Consider the following 20,682-nt stretch of genomic DNA (forward strand, 5'->3'; position numbering starts at 1 on the left):
GATGCTTTGAGATGTGCGGTTATCAGGCTCCGTTTGATGGAAGTAGACGCATCTTCCCACACTCTTCCCATATCAACAATAATGTCAATACAGCACGTCACTTCACCTTTCTCCGACCCCTTGTCCCATAGAGAAAGATGATTCAACCAGTTACTACCCACACAAAGAATATGATAAGAAACATTCAAAAACATGCTTATATGCAACCTCTGGGTAATTATTTGCCTTCACTAGGAGTTTTTACTTTACTAATATTAATACAASTGAATTTTTTTTTGTAAAGGGCTTTTCGTGTACATCTCAAAGTTGCTCGTTTGTTATAGCTCTGTGCCATTTCGATTAAGGCAGGAGAATATGTTAGGTGCAATTATTTCGCCTGGGTTTTAATCAAAGGCTGGCTGTTTGTACTAAAGGGCATGTGCCGAGAGAGGCGAGCTAGCCGGAGCGATGTTGACAGCTTCTAATATGGCCTGCCTGGACCGCCTGCATTTGACAAACTAGAAACAGAGGAGATCAATAGCCCCTCTCCCTTAAAAGGTGAAGCAATATTCACCCCCCCACCCCACTTAAAACAAGGACATATTCACATTAGCCCCTTCTAGCCCATTCTACCTAACTTCTTACTTGTACCTTTAAAGTTCAGGATCATAACTTCAATCCCCTTGACCTTTCATTGTGAGATACTGTACTTCTGCAGGTTTTTATTAGTTGGCCCCGGTCTTATGGTTGACACCTGACCTTTTCGACCTCCGGCAAATCCTCTCTTGTTGTTATCTTGTTCTCTGGCAGTGTAGTCTTGCGCTACACAACACAGATATGATTTGTTGCATCAATCGTTTTTCATATGAAAACAAAGATTGGAGAGACTACAAATGCCTTYGGCATTATTTTCATTGGCCACATATGCAGTATCATTTCACATCTACACTGAACAAAATATAAATGCAACATCTAAAGGGTTGGTCCCATGTTTCATGAGCTGAAATAAAAGATCCCATACATTTTCCATACGCACAAAAAGCTTATTTCTCTAAAATGTTGTGCACAAATTAGTTTACATGCCTGTTAGTGAGCATTTCTCMTTTGCCAAGATAATCCATCCACCTGAGTGGTGTGGCATATCAAGAAGCTGATTAAACAGCATGATCATTACACAGGTGCACCTTGTGCTTGGGACACTAAAAGGCCACTCTAAAAGGTGCAGTTTTGTCACACAACACAATGCCACAGAAGTCTCAAGTTTTGAGGGAGCATGCAATTGGCATGCTGACTACAGGAATGTCCACCAGAGCTGTGGCCAGAGAATTGAATGTTAATTTCTCTACCATAAGCCGCCTCCAACTTCGTTTTAGAGAATTTGGCAGTATGTCCAACCGACTTCACAGCTGCAGACCACATGTATGGCGTTGTGTGGGTGAGCGGTTTGCTGATGTCAACGTTGTGAACAGAGTGCCCCATGGTGGAGGTGGGGTTATGGTGTGGTCAGGCATAAGCTACGGACAACGAGCACAATTGCATTTTATCTATGTCAATTTGAAAGCACAGAGATACTGTGACGAGATCCTGAGGCCCATTGTCGTGCCGTTCATCCGCCGCCATCACCTCCTGTTTCAGCATGATAATGCACGGCCCCATGTTGCAAGGATCTGTACAACGTAAGATGTCCCAGTTTTTCCATGGCCTGCATACTCAACAGACATGTCACCATTGAGCAAGTTTGGGATGCTCTGGATCAACGTGTACKACAGCGTGTTCCGTCAATATCCAGCAAATTCGCACAGCCATTGAAGAGTGGGACAACATTCAACAGGCCACAATCAACAGCCTGTTCAACTCTATGCGAAGGAGATTTATCGCTCTGCATGAGGCAAATGGTGTCACAACAGATACAGTACTGACTGGTTTTCTGATCCACAGCCATACTTTTTTTTAAGGTATCTGTGACCAACAGATGCATATCTGTAYTCCCAGTCATGTGAAATCCATAGATTAGGGCCTAATGAATGTATTTCAATTAGCTGATTGCCTTATATGAACTGTAACTCAGTAAAATCTTTGAAATTGTTGCATGTTGCGTTTATATTTTTGTTCAGTGTATGTCAATCARGGTAGATAATTATATGTTGATTGTTCTATTACCACCTGTGATTGTTTTTTATTTATTTAAATTGACTAGCAGGCACCGCCTGGTATTTCTTTATATACTACTTTAATCACTTTACCTCTTCCTTCATTACTGTTTTGGTAAATGGCTCATAAATAAATCTGATGCATACAAACTGTATGAATTGCTTTTAACGACAAGCTCTCGGTGGATTTCAGTCATCACTAAATGTGTTTTATTTTGCTGTACAGGAGGAAAACTCAGCATTGGCCTTGGAGAATGAGAGCCAGAGGGAGCAGTATGAGCACTGTCTAGATGAGGTGAGTAGTCCAACCCTCGCTCTATTCACCCAGCCCTCAACCTCAGTGAGGGAATTCTATTTTTCACCACACTAATGATAGCCTACATCTCAGTAACACATGTTATTTCTTTCCTATTCTGTGACTTATTGTGAGTTATATTCTTTTCTATTTACCTTTAGTGACTTTCTTTAAGATCTTACTGATAATACTGATCAAACAGTTTACAAACACTGCACTATTTCCAGTATCCTTCTCTACCTTTACTGACTWTCTTWGAGATTTTTCTCAATASACAATTTTCCTGCTCTCAAATTCTATCAATGCAATCCCAAAGTAATTCCTCTCCAAAGGAAATGTGATTATGGAGAAAGAGGTACTTTGCGTTCTGACGGCGAACTGTGTTGTGGGAGAAGCTGGGTAAATGGTGGCCTGAGGGAGCCGAATGACAGCAATTAATGAGCTTGTTGGCTCGGACCGCACACTGAGTCACCCTGAGGGAAGGCCGGAGGCCCGCGGGTGCCAGAAGGGACAGACTGGTCTACACTGTGGTGCCAGCTACTGGGACTCATATGACCTGAGATCTGGGCTCTGGTGCCAGAGGGAGTGGGGGTGGGGAGAGGGGAGATGTAGATTGATAGTGGGACAGAGAAAGCGAGAGAATGAAAGAAAGAAAAAGAAAGAGAGAGAAAAGGCTAGAGAGATACATGGAGCGTTAACAATACTTTATCTGTGTTGTTAACAGTCCATCTGTGGGCGGCAATTGTTTTGCAATGCTCCAAGCATACTGTCTGAAACTCCACACCGTGCTGCAGCCTTGGAGGCTAATGCCTGGGGTGGGCCCAGACCAAATCGCTTTTCCACTTCCGTGACCTCAAAAAGCAAGGCTGTGCTGCTCTGATGTCTGGTCTGGTGTTGTGTTGTCCTCTGAAGTCTCTTCTGACTGGAGCTAGCTCACTAATGAGCATGTTGTGATGCGGAAGTCTCCACAGCTCTAACAACTCTGCTGATGGGCTCAGGACCCTTGGAAACTGAAGAGAACGCAGGGCTTGTTTAGTAATGATGCATTTTTTAAATAAAAAGATTGTGGATTATTATCTCTACATAAGCAGAGAGGTGGTTGTTTGGTATGCTTTTTGGGCTGGCCACTCACTTTAGTTTTTAAAATGATATTTTTTTGATATATATAATTTTTGTTCCACTTAGTTAACATGTGCAAATGTTTTGCTATTGAAAGTCTGGTAAAAGGAGTTATGCCACATTTGGCAATGCATCAGATGCAAGAGACTGTTATGTCACACTTCATGTAGTATGACTTGAACTATAAATGCTCTATAAAGCCTTTATAAGTTGTTTTATTTATCAGTTGTTGTCATTTAGATTCTAACTTGAAGATCATTAAATATTCTTTGAATTAGTGCCCTTCCAGTTTTACAGGAGCAGCTCTGTATCACCCCCCCACAGGGCTCAATCACTTAATCATATTTACTCCATCTCCCGTTATTCAATAGAGGGAGAGAGGACACCTCTGAGAAAAAGCCAATGCGTGCTTACAGTGAATTAACGAGCAATCAATGGGCTGTAATCAGAGTCAGAGTCGATGGGGCATTGCGGTCTARACTCGGAAGAGTGGTAGGGGAGTGAGGCGCTCTGCGGGCAAAGCCCAGGCACAACAGTACTTTAGCCCGCCACTTCTTCTCTCCGACTGACCGCTGTGTCGCAAATGACACCCTATTCCCTATCTAGTGCGCTACTTTTGACCAGGGCCTATGGCGTCAAGTAGTGCAGTATATAAGGGATAGGGTGCCATTCAGGACACAACCCCTTACTCTCCAAGCCACTACATCAGCCCTGACACTGCTGTCAATACAGAATCAACAGAAGACAATTAAACATCATGAAGACATGCAGCATGTCTGGCTCCAATCTGTTCTGCTTCGCTGGGCCGCTACTGGCCTTCTCTGCCACCCTGCGTCAGATTTATGATGATTGGGCCCCTTAGGAATCAACACACTCCTCCAAGGGAGGGCAGACGGGGGGACAATGCTGTAATGTATTGGGACATCGTGTTCACTAAAGCCTGTAATAATTTTGTAAGCGGTCGGAGGAACTAGTGTATAAAATGTTGTTGGAGGAAGAGGGGAAGTGAGGAAATGCRGCGTCGGCATGCACAGGGCAGGGGCAGTTTAGAGTTGAGGTCGTGGGTCAACTAGAGACATTTTCTTTCTTTCTTTCTCACTCATCTTTCTCACCCATAACAGCCACCATATTATGGTCCGTCACTAAACAGCTTGCATAAAACGTTTGGATAAATCTTGTTTCTTTTTTCATTCTGTTTTAGGTTGCCAATCAAGTTGTGCAGGCACTGCTCACCCAAAAGGTAGGAGTCTGGTTTCCATAGCAACTGTGTTATAAAAATGTCTCAGAATTATACTAATATTAGATCCAATGATGTAGTTAGACATGTATGTAATACAGTAGCTCAAAACTTAATCTTACCATTCACTTTTTTTGTTGTTGACACTTCTCATTATCTAGTGTTAACTGATCAACTTTTATGGTGTCCATATTAGGACAGTCACACATCACTGTAAGTTCACACCTCTGCTTGTAATAACTCTCTCTCTGTTGTTTTTCCCCATGCAGGATCTGAGGGAGGAGTGTCTGAAGTTGCGGACCAGAGTGTTTGACCTGGAGCAACAAAACCGGACCATGAGTGTCCTCTTCCAGCAGCGAGTCCGACCTGCATCAGACCTGCTCCTGCAGGTAGGGACCTGTCCACTCATCTAGTCCCAGAACCACTACAGAACCTTATTGTCCCGGAACCACTTTAGAACCTCATTGTCCCGGAACCGCAATAGAACATAATTTTCCCAGAACCACTGTAAAACCTCATTCTCCCAGAACCAATATAAAACCTCATTGTCCCAGAAGCACGATAGAACTTCATTACCCCAGAACCACTATAGCACCTCATTGTCCCAGAACCACGATAGAACCTCATAGAGCAACTATTGGCCATGACTCAGGTGTGCCTGACTGATGGAGTTAAAATAGCATTTCACTGCTATTAGTTTCAGTATTAGACCTATGTTGGTTCTTGTATTCAATATCGTTGAAGGCAACAGTGTGGGTGTAAGGACATCTGCTCCAGTAGMAAATTTGCTCACTTCAAACTTCTGAAGAGCAGCGATATTAGATCATCCATCGTTTTGTGATGGCGATGTGATCCTGAGTCCGGGRTCTGTGATATCATCATCGCTAAAAAAACTGTGTGCTCATGAACCATCCAGCCTCCACGGAGCTGCAGGGCTCAGACAAGATCATTTGAGAAAGTACCGAGACTCGCRTCATCCATCCTGGGCTCTCTCGGGGGGACGGTAAACCTCTCAACCAAATTACCTCTAGCGCACCAGACCTTGTGGCACGTAACACAGACATAGATGCTAGAGAGAGGGGAGGGTATGTGTGTGTGTGCGCGCGTGTGTGTATGTAGTCTGCTGTGGGTAGGAAGGCACACTTACTGTAACACAGAAATCATTTACTCCAGTCACTGCAGAGAGAGACAGAGAGAGAAATATTGACAACCATGTCTGCTATAAAATGGCCGCATGGATTTTCCTTAATCTGATTTGCAGCTATGGCCGTCCAGCTCTCGTTACCTTACCTCTTCTCAGAGTGGTGGGTGGAGGCTCTCAGACTGCCACAGTGTAAAGGAGGGAGATGTGGGGTGTGAGAGGGAGCTCAGGGGGATGGGGGTACAGGGAGCCTATAGAGGGCACAGACGGATAATGAGACTCCTACTGGTCTTAATGAGAACATGTGGCTCAGAAAGGATGGATGAGAGGAGCTCAGGGGAGAGCTGAGTGCAGGTACTATGCAAGTCAACACATCCAGGTACTATGCAAGTCAACACATCCAGGTCCTGTCAAGTCAACACATCCAGGTACTACGCAAGTCAACACATCCAGGTACAGAAACAAAGAAAGTTATAGTTGAAGAATAACTTTTTTTTATTGTTGACAATATCTGTAAAACAACAGCCTCCAGAACACTGGTATTGTTGAATAGTCCACAAACCATTTTAATGGATCTCGTTTAAGCAATGTTTCGATCAATAGACCCTCATCACGATTTGTTCAGGTGTTGACAAAATTCGAAAGGATATAAATGAGAATTGCGAAGAGCGAGCTGACGACAATCCTTTATCTACCTCAAGTTCAGGAGAGAGTATGCCCTCTGTCAGTCGCCCTCTGCTATGCTGACACATGGATAATTGAAAGTCACAGTCCACATTGTCCAGTGAAGGGTACAATTTTGACTGGAAGGTAGGCATTTTCGTCGTCCCAACAGATTGGGCGAAGCTGTGGATGCACTATTTTTGTCCCAACTTAACCAGGGCATGAATAAAGTGAAATGTGTAATTGTTTATTCACTATTTGTAACTATTTAATAATATTTTGATTTAATAAACTAATATGTATGTTCTGGTTATATCCTACAAGAGTAAATGTTAGCGTATTCAGTCTGTTCAGTAGAGCATTTGGGTTCAATATACAACGTGATCAACAAGACATTGAAGAGAGCAATATACCGTAAATCTATTTGCTTGTGTAGCAGGAGCCTCTGTCTCTGTCCCAAATGGTATCCTATTCCCTATATAGTGCACTTTTTTTAAAATTTTTTTTACGAGAACCCATAGCGCTCTGGTCAAAAGAAGTGCACTATGTAGAAAATAGGGTACCATTTGGGACAGAGCTGGCTTTTCACGAGGGAGTATGCCGGGAATGAGGATTTGTAGCAACACATTTTTTCAGCAGTGAGGAAGTGAGATTTTATTGTGAAGGAGGCGGATAGATTTGAAAGATTTATGTCTAACTTTATGTCCAACCGATGTCTGCCAGCACATTAAACAACAAGAAAATAATTGACACTTGTGTAAGCGATAGCTAAATCATACGTTATAGGAGGATTTTTTTTGTATTTTTACATGGATTCCTCAAACAGTCATTAATTTTATTGAAAATCTCATGATTCTTTCATGGTTGTGGTTTTGTCGATATGTTTCAGGTTGTCAACCTTGTTTCTATTTCTKGGATTAGTTTCTCTATAAAGGTGGCTGTGACAACGATGACTAGTAATACGAGTGCTGAAAGAGTATATGATTGATTGAGTCAATTAAAACATGGGTTTGAAATCAGTTCCCTTGCTACTTATTGTGGATCATTTCTCTTGAAGTAGCCTAATATTTTGCCCTCTAAAACGGCTGCAGGTAACCTTCTGTTTTTTAAAAATTATTATWATAATTTTTTTATTTAACCTTTATTTAACTAGGCAAGTTAGGGGTTTGCATGAATTACCTTTATACCATAACCTACCATCAAATAGTAATTAGCGACAGTAGAGCTAGACATATTAATATTTCCTTTCAGTCAGAGTATTTCATTTCTACTGTTCTGGGAGTCGGTAATTAAATGTGTTATTGGCCCCTGGGGCCATCTTGAATTTCCCTGATAACGAATCACTGCTCTCTATTGAGATTGTGATTAGGAATACTGGGAATATGCTTGACCTGCTGTCGCCTCATGTAATTTGGCATTTCACATGCTGCAAAGCTCTGTTCGCTGCAGTTCGGCCAGGTGTTTAGTAAGGTGTATAAGTAGCGAATAATAATTCCCTCCTTCCACTTATGCAGCCTTATCAAATATGACAGGCGAGTGATAATTGAGTTGACAATTATCCGTAAAAGTAGGTCCTGGTTGCCGTGGAAACTTCCCAGGCCCCTCTGGCAGGACGTAGTAGCTACACAGTACCATTCAGTAATTTTTGCATTCTGAATTTTGATGGGCTTTAGCACAATGGTTCTCCTCAAAGGGTTGCCTTTGCTGGAGTTGTGTTAACTGGACTGCCTGCACAGTATTCCTACTCTGGTTAATGTCTCAGAGTAGTACAAGAGCCATGTTTTGTCTTAGCTTAGCCAATTCCCTGCCATACGTTACCTGTATCCTCTGACTAAGGGAAGACCAAGCCTTGAGTGCAGAATCAAACGTAGATTAGGTAATAGGTAGTAACAGAGAAGGTGAGGTCCCTCAGTGTGCCTCCGTCCTTGGCGAGATCACACTTCCACGCGGTCAGGTACAGTGAGGCTAGCCCTAAGAGACACAGAGATGGGGGAGCTGTCCGCCCCCCATGTCCCCCCTCCCTCTCCCCACCCCTCCCCATCGGAGGCCTTGTGACACTATTGACTGAATCATTGATGACTGTGCTGAGGAGGTGTAATCCTGCACCCCTACGATAACATCAGCCCCCCTTTTCTTCTCCTGACACTCAACCACTCCCACCCCCCTGTGTGGACAGCCTATACCCTGGAGAGGAGCGATATGGCTTCAGAGAGGACTACATTTCTATTACGGGCTTTATGGTGAGAGAGACGCCATCTGGCATGTTAAGTCCACTGTAAAGGACAACCTGGACTGAGTCAGCTACAGGGGAAGAATTCTCATCTACATATAAACTTTAGGTCATAATGGGAAGTTAAGCGGTATTCAAGAAAATACTTGGTTTAGAACAAGCTGTAGTAGGTATATTTTGCCTCCGTTAATTCACAGTTATGTACATGATATGAATCTGATTTTCAAATTGAACTACAAATAAGCAGATCGTGTTTTAAAACCTTTTCATTTAATTACTGTCACTTACCTTTAATTCTTACATTTTAAGTCTTTGCATAAATGTGTAAGCAATAAACAATATATTTTATGTAACAATTTGATTATACCTAACAAACTAATTAAAACTATTTAGCATCAAATGTGCAGGAACTGTGCAAAAAATGGGATGAAATAAAATTGATTAGAGGCTCAACATGCTGTTTATATACTGTACTACATTTCCATTTAATCCAGTTTAAACAGCTCTATCATTCTTTCTATATTTCATAAGTTAACTGACGATGGAGAACAAGAGAGCACACTGCGTCTAATCCTTTTCCACATCCCCATCGATCGCGACCGCTCTGGACCAAATTGACTTGGGCCAAGTTATAAAATACGGAGCATTCCACTGAGATGACCTCAAGGTTCAGAATTTCCAGAAAATAGCCAAATAGCCTATTAGCTGTGAAAGAGAGTATTGATGTCCCTCCAGGTCCCTGATAGCACACAATATGCTGTACAGTACTAGAGAACCAGACAATATGTAATGAGAGCATTACATGGTCACCATTTATGAAAATAAAATAAAATATATACTGTCAAAATTGAGTATATTCATTTAAACAATTAAAACAATGTTTGTGTCCTGTTGCTGCAGATATACAGCACTGCATGATGGGTTGAGCAATTTCAACTCAATTGAAATTTCGCACACAAACACAGTTTTTCTTCTTCTATCCTCATGGGGRCGTAAAATGTATTTCCATTCAGAATCCTATTTTCCTCTAACCCTAGTTGTAACCCTAACCCTAAACCTAACCCCTAAGCTTAAAATAAACCTTYGTCCTCATTGGGACGTGGGTAATGTCCCCACGAGGGAGAATTTTCCTCATTTTATTACCCTTGTGGGAACTTAATGGGATTTTAGATCCCCACACGGTTAGAAGAACCAACCCACACACACGCACATCAAAATACAAACCAATTACTTTTACAAAAACCCATTGGAAATCAATATGATTTAATCCATTAGAATGTTGCCATTTATAGCCTATCATCATTTAGCTGGTCTGCAGGATAGAGTCAGTGTCCCCTTAAACTCAGTCTAAATGGGGCTGAGATTACAGAAAGAGAAACAAGAGGGAGGCTTAATTTGGCACTCTAGGGAGATAAAGGGGTCATCTAAATGTGATTTAATCCACATCTCCAGTTTACATCCATGTTCCCTTAAACTAGTACCAATTCGCTCTTAATTTGCACATACCGTATAAATGCATCTACAATTAACAGCACCACTTGGAACTATTTCCATCCATTCTCTGTGCTTCGCAGCGGGTGGCTCAMACACAAGCAAGCCTTTGTAGCTTTTCAAACATGATCAATACAAATGCAATGCATTGAGATTCCATGTCGAGTCAACCAAGACRTATGTCCTGGGAAGTGTTTCTTTAGCCTAMGGGACGCCATATGKTGAAGAYRCATGTATTAGCTGGTGTTCTACTACTRAAGCCTCGCTTCACATTGCATGACGTGTATTACACTCGTGCAGCAGTCATCACAAATGTTACATAACATGTTGAGCCTTGAAATGAAGGAGACCTACCTGTAAATTCCTGGGAGGTCTTYAGGTGGCTTTGGTTAGTTGCTTTCAGTGAGATTGTGACTATTGATCCTCTGACAGTAGTCCATGGATGTTCTGAACACAATGTTCAAGTGGCAATTGTCAATGCCCAAGGCTGGGTTTATGAAACAAAGGACTAGGATTGTTATCCCTCTCATCATGAATGCATCTTTTTCTTGGAGATTTCAAAAGAAACTGGTTACAAGGGGCTGTCATCCCAAGTAAAAGGAATATGGCTTCCAGGAATATGGTTTCCACCGTAGATATAAATGCAATGCAATAGTGTATCTATCTCTATGGCTTTCACGCTGCGTTTGCAGGAAGGCTTGTTAGCTCGAAGCCTCCGGGACCCCAGGGCTCGGCCGGTGTGTTGATCACTAGCACTGGGACTGATTTTATTTCAAGCTTTTCGACTTATTGTCTGGCTCTCTGTTTCTTTGTTGGATCAGTGGACTCATGTAGTGAGCCGGTGTCTTCATGCTAAAGGCTATTTTCGGAAGGTCACCTCCATACTGTAGCTCTGTCCCTGTTACTCAGTGTAACGGTAGACAGCACATACAAACTCTCGAATGGCAAAATCTTGCATCGGAATCTCGCACTTAAACGGKTGGAAACATGAAGGCTGTTTGTATGAAATAATGGATAATGTGATACTATGGTTTGGCCTTGGGCAAGGAGTTTGAGATCAGTGCTTCCTGAATGACACAGCTGTGCAGCAGAGAGTTTACGAGGTGTGAAACTGTTGTTTAATAAACATGTTCTGAGCGTCCTCTGTGATTTAGTAGAGGAGTAGCTCTATACTCAAGGAGCCATCTGGGTAGTCTGAGTAGTAGAACAGAGATGATGTGAGGTAGAAATTGCATTTCTATTGTTGTACTGAGTAAGAAAAGAGGTAAACATATATTAGGCTCGGCCTGTCATATTGTATACTCTCTCCCTGTCTTTTTTATTCAGATATACTTCATTTATGTTAAAGGAACATTGTGGGATATCGCCCGCATCTCCAACTAATGATGTCATGCAAATAATCATTTTCATAACTTTCAAATGATTGGGATTAATTGTGGACACTGAAGGAAGACTATAGATGGACTTAAGCTAATATACTATACACTCAAAGTTCCACAAGGTGACTCTCATCGCTGCAACGACGGCAGCGTGAAATCCTTCTGGCGGTTATGTTCATCTAGAGTGGGCGTACACAGCACGGGAAGGAAAGTTAGTGCAGAGTACAGGAATCTGGCAATTGTATTTCATTATCGAGATGGAGAAATCAAAATAGATATGAGCGCAGCAGAAAATTTCCTCCCTCAACGAGCATTAAAGTTGCCTTTCGAGGGGAATGTGGCATAAATCGAGTGTTTTGTTACAGCATGTTTGCCGTTAAGTAGATCCGAGCACGGGGAACCGGGCAGTAATTAGGTTGGAGGATTAATATGTGAAAATGTATTTGGTTTTGTATCCTTCCCCTGTGAACGGAAACCAAAGAAAATAATGGATCGCAAAATAGTGTTTGAACATGAATACAAAAATCAAAGGAATCCCTCGCTCCCCAATGCAATTATTTCCCATTCACATGAATTATTCTTAACAGATGACATTAATGACATTGAGTCTAAGACTATTGAAGAGTGCCCTGCATACGATCTCAGTGGAGGGAGAAAGAGGTTTACTTTCAAGCCCTGGGAAAGTACGGCTGAACCAAAGCATTTTTGCGACCTGCTCAAATGTGATTTTTTTCGTTTTCGTTGTGAGATTTGAATGAAAATGATTTATGTTTGATGGTAGACTTTCTATTGTGTATTCATTAATCTACTACTGGAAAGGTGTGATTGATACAGAACACCAACATGAAATGCAAAATAGCATGCAAATAATATAGTTGTTTGATTGCCACATTCTTCTGTACAGTTGAATGTGTTAAATGCCTTCTCTATGTAGTGAATACATTTCTGTATGTAGTAGAGACATTCAGTAAGACCTTGTGCTTTCTTGTCCTTTCAGAAACTCCACTCTCGGATCATGGATTTGTCTGCCTCTGATCTCCTCCTGGAGCCGGAGAGGAGCAAAAGCTTCCCGCTATCCAGGAACACTGACTCTCCACCTCATGTAAGATTGATGGAAAACAATCCAATGGCATGTTCTTTTCCCACCCAGCCTCACCCATATGTATTGTCCAGGCATCAGAACTGACGTATAGCCCAGAGAAATCATTAGGGAGGATTAAAATACCAGATCTACCTATTTGGGGATTTGATCTGCCGTACTCGGCAAGCAGAGTTGGCAGTATCACATTCTTAAAGGTATAAATCCTTGTCATTTTACCAGAGGACCATCGATTGAGGCTCGTCTTCAGTAAAAATGAGTCTGCGGGATAGTGTAGAACATTAGTCAAGTTATATATTATGTATTAAGGTCTTAAAATGAATTCACTCTGGTCTTGTGTCCTTTTACTCCTTGAGGACCCAACCTGATAAACCTTCATATATAGTATAGAAATGTGGCAACAAAAAAAAGTGAAAAATTGATTGTGTAATAATGTTGAAATCTGATAATGTATTCATGTGTTTGCGACAAGGTAATGAGTTTGGGAAAAGAAGCCGTGCAAATGTGATATACTTGCAGTACAGATTGGTACAGATTTCCTGGGCCAATTAGTTCGCTTCCTATTATCTCTCTGACTGAACAATTGATTAGAATTCTGAATCGACATTTGTTTGGACAGAATTGTGGAATAGGACTGATGCAGAAAACATCTGTTGGGGAGATTGCTTCTGAAAGTATGATTGATCATTTGCATCTCACTGGCTAATTATAGAGTCGAAGCAGTAGCTTTCGTAACACTTTACAGGAATACTGAAAACCCCAGAAAGTCTCACACATAAAATATCAGCCACTGGTAATCTAACTTAAAACACTCAATAGACATGCAAAAGACCCCGTTTTTTTTTCTCATTAATGTACAAAGACAAAAGCGGTGTGTGTTTGGACAGCCTTGTAAAATGCACCAGTGATTCAATATTGCATAGTCATAGATGCCCGGCCATATTCTTACCTTCTGACATCATTACCATCTCAAATGACCCTGTGAAGCTCTCTGTGACACGCTCCAACCCGCTCGCCCCTGTTCACCCCTGCCACCTGTCCTCCAGCTGTTCCCTTATCTCCCTGGGTAATTGGCTTTCACTGGAGCCCATCAGCTGTCACCCCTAGCTACTAACCCAAATCATGCTCCTCCCCTGGCATCAGCCATGTGTCTGTGTCCCAGACTAGATTTGAAGACATTCAAGACATAAACACTGGAGAGTGATGGGGAAAGCCTTTCAGTTAAAATACAATATAACACGCTGTATGGGTCCAGACCCAACTCTATAGCTTCTAGACTGAGAAGCTGAAATAAGGCTTGTTAATCAGTGTTTTTGTAGTGTTTTCCTGCATCTCTCATAATTGTCTCTACCTTCTCCACCTTAATCCCCTTTATCCAGACTCGTTAATGTATGTGGCACTAAATCATGACTAAGGGTGTCTTTGGAATCCATCCTGCAGGATGTCCAACTGAACGGAAAGGCGGGACTTCCTGTGGCCAAGTGTCTGAGCCAGCTGAGTCTGACGGTGCAAGCGCCAGTCTACCCACGCAGCAGCTGTAGCAGCAGCGAGCTGTCCCTGTCTAGCGCCTGCAGTGAATACTCCAGTGGCTCCTACACCTGGAATGAAGGACGCTCCTGTGGGAAAATGGTACGATGACCAGACCAACCTCTCCTCACTCTGTCTCTGTGTGTGTGTCGGTCTCTGTCTATTCTTCTTTGTCTCTGTCGCTCTCATTTATGAACTTTATCAATGTGGGGTTTCAATCAGCTTAAAAAAAAATAAGTAACACATAGCTGAACACTACCGGTCAAAAGTTTTAGAACACCTACTCATACAAGGGTTTTCTTTATTTGTACTATTTTTTACATAGTGAAGACATCAAAACTATGAAATAACACATATGGAATCCTGTAGTAACCAAAAAAGTGTTAAACATATCAAAATATATTTTATATTTGAGATTCTTCTAATAGTCACCCTTTGCCTTGAAGACAGCTTTGCACACTCTTGGCATTCTCTCAACGAGCCTCACCTGGAATGCTTTTTTAGTAGTCTTGAAGGAGTTCCCACATATGCTGAGCACTTATTGGCTGCTTTTCCTTCACTCTGAGGTCCGACTCATCCCAAACCATCTCAATTGGGTTGAGGTTCGGGGGATTGTGGAGGCCAGGTCATCTGATGCAGCACTCCATCCCTCTCCTTCTTGGTAAAATAGCCCTTACACAGCCTGGAGGTGTGTTGGGTCATTGTTCAGTTGAAAAACAAATGATAGTCCCATTAAGCCCAAACCAGATGGGATGGCGTATCGCTGCAGAATGCTGAGGTAGCCATGCTTGTTAAGTGTGCCTTGAATTCTAAATAAATCACTGACAGTGTCACCAACAAAGCATCCCTACACCATAAAACCTCCTCCTCCATGCTTTATGGTGGGATATACACATACGGAGATCATCCGTTCACCCACACCGCGTCTCAGAAAGACATGGCGGTTGAAACCAAAAATCTCAAATTTGGACTCTAGACCAGAGGACAAATGTCCACCGATCAAATGTCAATTACTCGTGTTTCTTGGCCCAAGCAAGTCTCTTCTTATTATTGGTGTCCTTTAGTAATGGTTTCTTTGCAGCAATTCGACCATGAAGGCCTGATTCACACAGTCTCCTCTGAACAGTTGAGATGTGTCTGTTACTTGAACTCTGTGTAGCATTTATTTGGGCTGCAATTTATGAAGCTGGTAACTCTAATGAACTTATCCTCTGCAGCAGAGTTAACTCTGGGTCTTCCATTCCTGTGGCGGTCCTCATGAGAGCCAGTTTCATCATAGCGATTGATGGTTTTTGCGACTGTACTTGAAATGTTTTTGCGACAAAGTTCTTGAAATGTTCCATATTGGCTGACTTTCATGTCTTAAAGTAATGATGGACTGTCGTTTCTCTTTGATTATTTGAGCTGTTCTTGTCATAATATGGACTTGATCTTTAACCAAATAGGGCTATCTGATTGGCTCAAATGCATTAAGAAGGAAATAAATCCACAAATTAACTTTTAAGAAGACACACCTGTTAATTGAAATGCATTCCAGGTGACTACCTCATGAAGCTGGTTGAGAGAATGACAAGAGTGTGCAATGCTGTCATCAAGGCAAAGGGTGGATGCTTTGAAGAATCTCAAATATAAATATAAATATATTTTGTTTAACACCGTTTTGGTTACTACAGAATTCCATATGTGTTATTACATTGTTTTTTAAATCAAAATATTATATATGGAGCTTGAGCCATAACCCAAAGGGCTTAGTATCTCCATTAGACCATGTGAAAGGAAGTAAAACAAATTGCAGACTGAGTAACAGCTTAGCAAATTAATCATATGACTCCACAACCAACTCTGTTGTTTAGAATGAGAGTGGGCCATGGTCACAAATCCTCTGAGAAGTACTACAGGTGCTTGAACACCCTTATATTTATGCTTGGATTGCTGTTGCACAGCTCAATTTAGCTGAATTTTCGAATGATGTGTCTGTGTGTCTGTCTCTCAATCTCCCTCTGTTCTCTCTGAGTTTTCTAATGACTTCTGTCTCTCTGTATTTCTCCTGCAGTCCTCTCTGACGTGGGAGAAGAGGTTGAGCCTGGGTTCCTCGGCCCCCGGGAACATCTGCGCCCCCCTGGAGGAGCAGCTCCCCACGAGGAGGAAAGAGAGCCACATCCTAGAAGGCCTGCGGAAGCTCCAGAGGAGAAAACCAAAAGGCTCCTCATCCTCCTGGGTCTCCAAGTCGGGTGACAAGGACTGCATGAACTCTAATGAGGGTATCTACTCTCTGGGGATTAAGAGTGGGAGCAAGGGAATCTCCAAGCCCACTTATGTGGGAAGGACCACTATCTCAGGGGTGGGGGGCAAAAAGTTTGTGTACGACTCTGATGATGCGGACGACGAATCGCTACATTCGGCGTACTGCAGACGAGACWGCGTCCCCAGTAAGGACGGAGGCTGGATGTACTTCAGGAAGCTGTCGCACAGCGTCTCGGACAGTGTGTGTAGCTGGGAYGGGCTGMAGRACAGTGGCRTAGTAGGGGATAGTAACTGCAGCATGGGTATGACGCACCCGCCCGGCTATAACTCCAAGGAGCGGCCAGAAAAACTCAAAAGCTTCATCAACAATTTCCTCTCCGGGGGGCGTACCTCGGCTGTTCTAAACCCCTCCCTGTTGCACTTTGACATCAGCCCCACAGAGGCTGAATGCCCCCTCCACCTCTCAGACACCGACCCTGAGGATCTGCACTCTGAGGTCAGTGACCACCGGCTGCCTGTTAGCCGGACAGCTGAGCAACTGCAGAAGGACATCAAGAGGCTCTCAAGAGATTCTGACAAACTGCTTCCCGTACAATGCTTGAGAAGGGAACCTGGCCGAACTCAGTCTGCTGACGGAAGGCCCAGGCCTTTCAGCCTAATCAAGGAACACACGGGGGCTAAAACCCAGTCTGAGGAGAGTATCATGGCTATATTCGATGCAGACGGACAGCCCATTGAACTCAGTGCTCAGCAGTCGTCTTTTGGTGCTGGGGCTCGGAAAGAGATTCCTGGGAGGAAGGAAAATGGGGTTGCTGAGTATGCAGCACTGTCGCCTCATGATAGGCCCATTCGTCACAAAGTAGGCAACAACGGCAGCAATAGCAGGGAGGGAAGCCCAGAGAGGCTGCAAATGCACGTCACTCCACTGCGGAAATTGATAAAGCCACCTTCCAATCGATCCAACAAAGGCCACTCTGTCCCTCCCATGAACAATGCTTCCACCAGCCCCAAGGCCATCAGCTCAAAGATCCCCAGCAGCCGGGGGAAAGGATCTCCACTGAAGGTTTCTAAGGGCTTCACCACAGAAACAAGCAACAGTGGACCAACCTCCGGATTCACAGCTCAGGAGTCAAAGTCCCCTTCTTCTCCTCCGGTCAAGATGTCCAGGTTCATCAAAGCTCCAGGCTGCACTACAAGCCCAAAGGCAGTGATCAACAAGCTTCCTGGCAGGAATGACTGGGCAAAGGGCTCCTCATCTAGTGTTCCAACCGGCTCCCCACACCTCCTAAGAAGGCATTTGGACCACGTGGACTACAGGGAACAGCCTACCAGAGACAGACACTGTGAAGCCAGCAGCAAAACTGAACTCAGGTCCCCATCTCCTCCCCCGCCTCCTGGACGCACCACCTCCTTACTTATCAGACCAAACTACGATGGGTCACCTCAAGCACTTAAACCAGGGGCTCAACCATCCACGCTTACAACTGTGAGGGGGCCACCCCCGAGTTACCACCCCCCACCTGTACCAAATATGCAACATTTATTACCACCACCCCCCTACAAGGGCCAAGATACCATAGACCTGGACGCAGGCTACGGTACTGCAATCGCACCTCAGAAACTGTTGGACAAATCGAGCCAGCAACACCCTGCTTCAAATGAGACCCCCTCTAAAGGCACTTCGAAACGGGTCCCCACAAAACTCTACCTCCCCTCCTCAGCCTCAGGGCATGTGCCTGATCACCCTGAAAACGCGCCTAAAAGCTCAAAGAATGTTCCTCCTCCCTCATACAACTCTCAACGTGGCTCTTCGCTTCAAAGCACATTTACAAGTAAGAAAGGTACCAATGACAATAGACATTCTATGTCGTATAAGACCTCTAGTAGTTTTCCTGTAACTCTGCAGGGCCACCCTCAGTGTCCAACAGAACCTCACAGTAGTATGACTCAACCTCCCCAGGCTGTAGCAAACCCACCCTCCGTTTCTGGAACTAGCACTCAAAATTCCACTGAAAAAGCGTCAAAGACACGCATTCCTATGGGCTTCAAAGCTTTTGTGAAATCGCCCCCTTCACTGCAGAAAGGCTCCACCACGATACCAGGAAAGCAAGAGAAGGAACACATCAACTCGGTCTCCAAAGAGACTGTGACTTCAAATGCTTTCATCCCGTGTGACAGTTTTCAGACAGTGTATGTTGATTCATTAGCCATGACTTCCATCATAGAGACTAAGGGTGAGGTCCAGTGCATCATTCAGGAAGAGGAGGCACACACCTCTGAGTTGGCAGAGCAGGGGGTTGGTGACAAGTTGGAATGTGACAGTAGACTGTTCAAGAGGTCTATATCTGTCACGACCAAACCTCACCTAAAGCCTGTCCTGGGGATGAATGGGGCGAAAGCTCGCAGCCAGAGTTTCAGCACACACTACATGGAAAAACCCAACATCAGCGTGTTGGACGGACATGTGAAGATTCGAACCCAGATCATCACCAACTCTGGAGAGAGGGGGAACTCGTTAACAAGGCAGAGCTCGTTTGTTGAGGGCTTACAGATTAAACCCAGTAGCGGATCTGGGGAAAGTCCAGTCCGTTGCCCCAGCCACAGGCTGAGCCACTACGGAGGTATGACAGGCTCAAACAGCCACCAGGGTCTTCCGGAGAGAGCCTCCAAATCGGGMTYCACYGGTGAAGGGCCAYGGAGCACYRCAAAGGGGGAGAGYGTCACRGCTCCACMTCARAAAGAAGTGCGTAGCTTACCCCTCGCCGACCGGATCGGCTTGAAGAACWCCCGAAATCCCAAGAAGGWCGCATCTCATCCTCMRTTTGAGTCRCCGGCCTCTCCTGTCTATAKCCCGGAGRCCACARCAAAGGSTGGGAAAGTGCTCAGCCYCGGCAAACTAGACCWCRCGAAGAGCGTCAAAGTCCAGGCAGGCTGTTCCCAAAGGGCAATCGATGAGGGAGAGCAACCAGTGAGCCCCACAGTCTGCACCATCGAGGAGAAGGTCATGATGGGGATCGAGGAGAATATCCAGAAAGGTCAGGGTCAAGAGAAGGTAATAGTATCGGAGACCAAGCAGAAGACCGGCCCGTCTCTGGCCAACTGGTTCGGCCTGCGTAAAAGCAAGCTGCCAGCCTTGAATGGAAAGAAATCAGACGCCACCTCCCCGAAAGAGAAAGATGAGAAAAAAGAGCTGAAGATCGGATCTGTGCTAGGAGGCAAACAGATGAAATCGGACAAAAAGAAGGACAAGAAGAAAATCGACAGCCAGTTCGAAAAGAGTCCAGAGCTGACGCTGTCGGAGAACAAGCTGAGCTCGATCATGGATCATTGCAATATTCAGATGGGACAAATAGCCAATCAGATCCAGTGTTCTACAACCTACATTGGGAAAGACCAGTTCATGAAAGAGCTTCTTGGAAGGTTGGTATTACCATAGCAACTTTCATAAAATGTGATTTGTCAAATATTTCAAGTACATTTGCATAATTAGTCATAGGTAAAAATTACAGTGATTTGATCAGGAAAAAGAACACTCATTAGATAACTTGTCTCCTGTGATGCTGAAATGATTGCGGATTGTCGTTTTAGCATTTTCTCCCAGTGTTCATGCTGCTGTAAAACACAAGTCTTGCTACATTATGCATGCATGTAAAGAGACAAAAACACACACAGCTCAACAACAGCAACACCAGCTGTCTCTTTGAGTTATGGTTCTACTTGAGTGAACATTAGCACTTCCTAGCCTGGAATCTAGAGACACTCAGCCCTGAGCTATCTTGGCTGGAAGAGTATAGAATTACCCCTCCTCCCATAAATTGATATAATACCTAAAATCTCAGCTGACAGATTTTTATCAAGAGTAGTTACAAACATTTATCACTCAATGAGACTGGAGTCGGGAAGAGCAGTTAAAAAAAAGGTTATTTCAGATCCTACGGTAGGGGGATAGCTATACTCAACAAAAAGATCAACGCAACATGCAACAATTTCAACTATTTTACTGAGTTACAGTTCATATAAGGAAATCAGTCAATTTAAATTAATGAATTAAACCCTAATCAATGGATTTCACATGACTGGGTGGGGCACTGGGGAGCCAGGCCCAGCCAATCAGAATTAGTTTCTCTA

General features: G+C 43.6%; 1 protein-coding gene across 4 annotated transcripts in view; it reads left to right on the forward strand.

Moving 5' to 3' along the window:
- The window catches only part of LOC111953363 (nck-associated protein 5), a 106,244-nt gene that overhangs the window by 60,944 nt on the left and 24,618 nt on the right, over positions 1–20,682 (forward strand). For all 4 annotated transcript variants that reach the window (XM_070435551.1, XM_070435550.1, XM_023972589.2 and 1 more), the window contains 6 exons: positions 2,356–2,424; positions 4,745–4,783; positions 5,050–5,169; positions 12,682–12,786; positions 14,224–14,412; positions 16,364–19,974. In XM_070435551.1, coding sequence (XP_070291652.1) covers positions 2,356–2,424; positions 4,745–4,783; positions 5,050–5,169; positions 12,682–12,786; positions 14,224–14,412; positions 16,364–19,974 — 4,133 coding nt within the window. The remainder of the gene's footprint in view (positions 1–2,355; positions 2,425–4,744; positions 4,784–5,049; positions 5,170–12,681; positions 12,787–14,223; positions 14,413–16,363; positions 19,975–20,682) is intronic.

This window comes from Salvelinus sp. IW2-2015, linkage group LG27, assembly GCF_002910315.2.
Source record: "Salvelinus sp. IW2-2015 linkage group LG27, ASM291031v2, whole genome shotgun sequence".
Taxonomy (NCBI): Eukaryota; Metazoa; Chordata; class Actinopteri; order Salmoniformes; family Salmonidae; genus Salvelinus; species Salvelinus sp. IW2-2015.